At 33.4% G+C, this 7402-nt stretch overlaps 1 protein-coding gene across 1 annotated transcript; it reads right to left on the reverse strand.

The window, feature by feature from the left end:
• Positions 1 to 1900: 1900 nt before the first annotated feature.
• On the reverse strand, positions 1901 to 5818 carry LOC140886907 (transmembrane emp24 domain-containing protein p24beta3-like). The gene is made up of 4 exons (XM_073293821.1): positions 5485 to 5818; positions 3805 to 3991; positions 3599 to 3706; positions 1901 to 2561 (listed from the first exon to the last, which is right to left on the reverse strand). Exons 1-4 carry the CDS (start codon positions 5707 to 5709, stop codon positions 2428 to 2430), a joined length of 654 nt encoding a protein of 217 aa, XP_073149922.1. The 5' UTR covers positions 5710 to 5818; the 3' UTR covers positions 1901 to 2427.
• Positions 5819 to 7402: the final 1584 nt, after the last annotated feature.

Here is a 7402-nt window from a genome sequence, read left to right on the forward strand (position 1 = left end):
GATATGAATTAACCATATCATATTATTTGAAGCTATTGATGTCAAATTCATTTGATTGTTTAGACAAATTTATATTAGATTAATTTCAAATCCAACCCTTATGTGAGTGTTATAATTGAAAATTCATCATTTAAATCATTCATCTCAAACCAAATTCTCTCGTCCCAGTACAACCTTCAACAACATGAAAAACAATTTTTTTTTTGGAGCCATTCCATCCATTTTGGATTGGAATGGTCATTCTCACTCCTAATTTTTTTTTATTTATAAACTATTTTCCTTATTTAGCTTAATAAAATACCTAAAATAATAATCATAAAAATAAAATGTTATAAAATTAGGACACTATCATTTATAAATATAAAATTATGACAATTGAGTGATGGTGAAAATATTAATAACCAAATAAATAAAATTAACAATATCACGTATATTATAAAAATGTATAATATAATAAAATAATTGTTTAATAATAACTATAATAATATTTATTAAAAGACACTTATTTTAATAAATAAAATACTAATAATAATAATTACTAAATTAATATTAATATTTATATTAGTTTTAATGTAATGATAATTTTATAATGATTAATAGACTATTAATAGATATAATTTTTTTATTGTTTTTAAATAATAATTATAATAAATATTTTTTTAATCAATAATAAATATTTTTGAGTAGCTACTGTTTTGAATTTTAGTGAAAAATGACTTGATAATTAAAAATAATTCTATTTCATTCCTGTTTTATTTTTCTGGTATCAATCGTTTGAATGAAATAAACTTATTATTTCATTCATGTTCTTATTCCATTTCAAAATTGATTCCATTCCAACTCTATTCCATTCAAGCATGTCAATCATGCCCTAATTGTGTGATTCTTGATATAAAAAATAGGAATATTAGCCTTTCAAGAAAAGAAAAGAACCAATGATATGGATGCACAGAATAATGTGAGAATAAAATTGGTTTTAGAATGAAAAAAGATTTGAATGAAATGGCAGGAGGTATAGCATTTTTATAATTGATATGAAAGTAATGATAAAATTGTAATCTATGAATTAAAGAAATAAATAACAATTATTCTAATATATTATTTTTCAATCAACTTCTTCGATAAATATTTAAAAAATAATAATTTCAAAAAAGGCGAAAAGAGTCCAAAACCAATAGCACAATTATTAGTTTCACTCATTTACGCTACATTTTCGTTTACATCCGTCCCAAATATGTAATCTAGCTTACATATTTAATGTTATTTTTTCTATTATTTTACCAATTTACCCATATTGAATTAATAACATTAATTACTAGTACAATTATTTTATTCTATCAAAATTTTCATTAAATAAAGTTAAAATGAGATTTCTTTTTAAAATTTACTTTCTCAAACACTTTTTTAATACGTGTGAAAACACATACTTATCTATTGATATAAGACGAAAAGAATACTATTTATTAACTTTCAGACATAGTGACAAATTATCATATAATGATTGATTTTTTGATAATCAAAAAATGTCTATTTCCCAAAGGGTGATGCTACGTGTACACGAAGAGTTACACGTTGGATTACACATTGCAGTTAAAATTACATAAATATCTTTAATGTATTTTGAAAAGATTTTTTTTCATGTATAATATGTAACCCAATGTGTAAATCAATGTGTACATGTAGCATTTCTCTTTCCCAAATTACAAAATATTCCATTTATTTAATATCATTAAACCTATTTTAATAAATTTGCATCTTATTTTTATTTTCTAATATAATCTTCTTATATATTTATCTATATTCTGTACATTTAAATTAAATAATCATATAATTCATCCTACAAAAAATTTAGAATAAAAAATGTTTTACACAAAATTTTTATGTACATGCACGCATCCCGTGTGAGAAAAAACTAGTTTTTATAAAAGCACGAGTAATTCAAGAATCATACAACTTCAAACCGAAAGAATGATCAGATAAAAAGCTTTGGGGAAAAAGAATCAACCGCAAATATCTGAGTGACCTAATTATAAATTAAAAAGAAAATCCGATATGATCCAAAATCCGGGAATGTTGATATTAATACCCCCACTGTAGCTGTGCGGTCAACAACTATTCATGTGGGGCCTACATGAATATTGGCCAATCATGGCCATCCGCTGCAGAGGGGCTAATACGGAAATGTCGATCCTACAGAGGGGATATTACAGCATTACCCCCTCTGCAGGGTCGAAATTCCCAGCTAATACCCCTTGTAGCTTCGAATTTCCCCCAAAATCCTCAGACCTAACTACAATTTTAGTTAACAAATTTACTTTAACATTCTGAGGAAAAAGATCAGCTAACACAAACTAGAGAGTATTTATACCGAGCCACATAATTTCCCACGTAAACTGTGTGTCAGAAGTACGCGAGCCCTCAAAGGCATCAAACACGATTGTATGCGACTGTTTTGCTGAACAAACGACGTATATACACGACTTGGAGCGAACTTGCAAGAGCCAGCAAAAGATATTCTCCGACTGTGTAGAATATAACGCGCTTTCTTGTGCTCTCATTTGCTGCACCACCAACATGCAAAGCAAATGCATCATTGACGTAACTTGTTAAGCTAAAAAGAAAGACAAAACCGTGAAACGGAATGTTCATATCCTGGAATCGGCATAGATCGGACAAATGTTAATCTTTGACAAGTACTGCCTGCCTAGATAACAATATCGACCATGTCAAAAATTAATAAATAAATGCTCTGGGATAGAAGATGTTTACGGTCTCGAATAACTGTTCACCAAACGATGAGGTAAAGCAAGCACAGAGAACAATTCAACAATATGTTTCATATTGATGATTGGATTATCAAGTCTTTGTCATGCATTACTATCATAATATAACCCAAATGCTATGAGTGTTTGGATTCAGTTCAACCATCTAAAACATTTCCGTTCATCTACTTTTTCTCCAAAATTTTCATCTATTTATAATTTATATCTCAGGCCAACTATTCAAACTATAACAATTATACAATTAGTCATTATATCTCTACATTTTTATGAATTATATTATTTTACTATTTCATATCATCATTACACTACATCTCTTTCTGCAAGTCATAAACTTTCAAAATCCATATTCAAATATCAGATGTAATCAAAAAAATATTTCCGAAGATTTTACCCAAAACTTTTGCGTTTTTGGTTTGAAGCCCAACTAAATGCCACCTATTTTGCTTCATTCAATAATCCGTTTTTCCTAAATGTTTATACAATTTATGTAGTTCTGTTGGTCTCATTAAACGACAAATTTATCTGATGGCGCTGAGTTCTCTCTGTCATGAATCTGGGTCCTGCCCAGGACGGATGCAGAAATCAGTTGGGAGGGGAGGCTTAGAGAGGTTTCATCATTCAAGGCAAAAATTCAAATTCAAATTTTTGAAAGGGAGATGACTGGGCCCTCATCTTCTACTGGGTCTTTCCCTGGTTCTACCCCACCAATATTGTGAAGTACTGAATCCAGATAGTTAGTCAACTATAGGATCATTGATGCTGAGAACCACAAGGTGATAATAACTATCCGAAAGAGAACAAAAGAAGGTTCTTACTATGACGATGACGAGCCTCGCGTGCTTTCAAGTACTTCTGCTCTGTAGTAACAGATTCCAGGGACTCCCTCAGTTCTGCAATCTTCACATTAATAGGGTCCAAATGCTCTGTAAAAATGAATAAGTAAAACCATTAATTGAGAAGAAATGGAGGCAATAGACAAATATTGATTCTTATTAAGCTGCATTGTAAAATTGAGACAAACCATCCTTAGCAAGGTCATGTTCAGTGGGAATATGGCCAACATGAATGTAGAAAGAGACTGATTCTGGTGTGGAATGAGGATTGTGGAAGCAAAACTTGTACATTCCACTTCTGGGGGCCTTAAACTCGAATTTGTCCCCAGATGTTCCTTTCAAAGTATTGACAACATTACCAGCGGGAGAAGTCACCTGCGTAGAGACGTCGAGGTGTAAATGTACATATAACCTATGCTGTCGAGTGATAATAGGGATTCTTGCAGGTTGACTTCATTAAGACATAGAAAATATTTTGGAAACATGGCTCAAAAAGTCAATTCAATCTTCAAACCTGAAATTCTTCAATTCAAACAATACAATTAAACAAGAAACTTGTAACTCTTCATCCGAATTTCAGATGCTGTGATTCTTTGTTATCCATTTTTTGTAAAATAAGATTGTTCGTTGAAGATCTTCTAAAATTTGAGTACAAACTCAAGCAAAAGGCATGTCTAAGAATAACACATTTTCCCTTTTTAATGCTACTACTGTACTACAATGCTCAATGGAGCTACATTACACGCTGAGTTCTATACCATCAATTTTTCCTGCTAAAATGCTTGATGTAGCTTGTAGCTTGTAGCTTGATGCCTTGATCACATATTCAGTCAACCACAGTTATGACCACTTATACTACAGCCAAAACAGTAGGACCACAGACTATCAAACAAACAAAAGATTGTGCAATGGAAACACGTTCCTCGAGAAACCCAAAATAAGTAATTTTCCACTCGGGTAAAAAATTTCAGGGAAGGAAAACATAGAGAGCCAAAGATCATAAGAAAACTAAAATAATTACGCATACAAATCTGCATATGAAAAAGTAAATGTTAATATTTAAAAGCCAAATGCTAATAGTATAGTAGAAAATTGCACTGTCGGAGGCAGGGAAGATAATAACAAGGACTTTGGTAGCAAACAGAAGTCCACCAAAGCACCAATAATCTCAAACATAGATATGAATGAATAAAAACAGCTAAACAATGATACAAGTTGAAGCCCATACATAAACATAACATTGAACAATAACAATGTTAACTTCTAGGAATGTCGACTTCTGGTTTTACACAAAAAACCATAAAGTAGGGAAGAAAACCAGCAACCCCACATTCTCTATTGAATAACTTGGCCCAATTGATGAGATTCAGTTCCCGAATATGATAAATTTAAAACAACTATGTTTCTGTTTGGTTTTGTGATACGACTTAAAAGATAGTAAATAATGTTCTAACAATAACTAGATCATTTTACAGAATTCAATGGACATTGAAACATAAACATACTATCAAATTACACCAAAAAAAAAAACAAGAGAATTAATTCTTTTTACATCATCATACATTCTAGAAATACAACCCTCTGATAGAGTTAGATATGAATATACCAACTAATTCGCTTTCCTTAATCTACCATTTCCCAACAGTTGTTCCAGAAAAAAAGAGGGGCAATCTATCCAATACATAACTCAACAAACTAAATGCCTAAAGGGGAAAGATTTGAACTTTCTCATACATTAGCACCCCATTTTCCAAAAACTACACCATTAACACAACAAATCAACATTAAAGCAATTCAAATGCAGGAAAAAGCGATTCGTAACCAACCAAAACCCTAGACGCAATTAAATTCAAAAGTAGGGTTATTACAGTGAAGTCGATGCCAGGATGATCAGAGCCCCAAAAGATATCGTGATCTACAACAACGAAATTCCCCGAAACCGTGTCTCCTTCGTACAACACGTACTCGTACACGCATTCAACGTCGTTTACGGTCACCGAAAGGGCCGATACACGGTTCACTATAGCTACGAACAGGAGCATCAACAGGGTGTAAACCACCCTTACGCCCCGCAATCTTCGCCTACTCTCCATTAGAGATCCGATTTTCGGAGCCCCCGAGTGTTAGTTCTTGATGAAGCCAAATATCTTTGATTCTTGCGTTTCTGGGTCTCGCAGAGTGCAGGGAGAGAGCAAAAAATACAGAGTTTGCTCTGCAAATGGATATCGTTCGCGTAATGCGGTGTCGTTTTGCTCACGTAGTTCAATTGTGACGTGTAGAAATATAATTGGTTCGTGCGACGAGGCATATAGGTGACATGGCACCCGATGTTCTCCAAGAAAGAAAATTAATTTAAGGAAATATTATTTTAACATATTTTATTTATTTTATTTATTATTTATGTTTATGAGGATAGAGTTTAACATGCCTTATGGATATTAACCTAATAGATATAATGTCTCATTAATTACCACGTCAATAATATATATGAATCATTGGATGCATGATATGTGTAACTCTCAGTGTAAGATCTCACTAATCATTGATGAAAAACACGGTTATCTAGTTGTTATATTTTCGAAATAAGATGTAACATGTCATATTATAATTTATTGAAATAAAATTTCTATATTACGTTGATACCCTAGTCAACGAATGGGTCCAAACCCGGGAATGGAGTTCAGCTCGTGGAGGTCATTCGAGGACCCTAAGAGGATGGCGGGAAGACGCCCGTCCCATGGGAGGGCTGGACCACGAACCCGAGAGCTCAACTGTAGTAGCCCGATTCTATTTTACAAGATTAATTGACTAATCATGTTTAGATTTAATGAATCACGATTTAAGAATTTTAATATAATCTAACGGACCAAGGAATTGGGTCCAAAACGCCCAAAAAAATGCTTAATAGGCTTAATTGGGCTTGGGAATTTCAGAGGATCCGAACTGAGTTTGGAGGGTCCGAACAGGATCGGAGCCAGCGAAGGAGTTCGGAAGCTACGGGGCAGATCGAAGCGTCCGAACAGAGATCAGAGCGTCCGATCTTAGTGCCATGCACGTGGCAACATGAATTGAACACGTAGCTGCATGTATGAGTTCGAAGGGTCCAAAGAGGGAATCGTAGCATCCGATCTTGACCAATCAAAACGTGGCATTCATGCATAGATCGAAGCGTCCGATCGAGGCCTATAAATAGGAGCCGAGATGGATCATTTCAAATGCAAAATGAATCCTCTCCTCTCCCGTCATGGTTCTATTTTAAGGGTTTCGGGACTCTTTCTTTAAGAATTGGAGTAGGAATTAGTATTTTTATAACAGATAGTGTCCGTAGTGGTGGCCAAGCAGCGGAGCTTTGGCGAGGTGTCCAAGGGTCGTAGCAAGGTTGTGCCCAAGCTCTGGGGCATTCGAAACCAGCGGGCTGACGACGGACGAAGATATAGCTCAGGCTCCTTATATAAAATAGAGAGTATGATATAGTTTAATTAAGGCTTTTAGAGCATAATAAATGATGTTTGTAATGTTAGATAATGCATGGTTATTATGAATTGTAGTGTTGTATGATAGGCTTGGAACCTAGATAGGAGCTTTTATGATTTGCCTTAGAAAGGTACAGAAATATTATTCGAGATATCCAGATTGAGTATGCATGTATTATGTGGTTGCATGTTTTATATGAATTTATCTGTACATCGTATCATGACTGCATGTTTCATACATGAGCATATTGATCCCATTTCCTTGAGATATCCTGTAGTAGGGCACTCACCATACGAGTCGTGGATGATTGGA

The sequence above is a fragment of the Henckelia pumila genome, chromosome 1 (genome assembly GCF_033568475.1).
Source record: "Henckelia pumila isolate YLH828 chromosome 1, ASM3356847v2, whole genome shotgun sequence".
NCBI classification, from domain to species: domain Eukaryota; kingdom Viridiplantae; phylum Streptophyta; class Magnoliopsida; order Lamiales; family Gesneriaceae; genus Henckelia; species Henckelia pumila.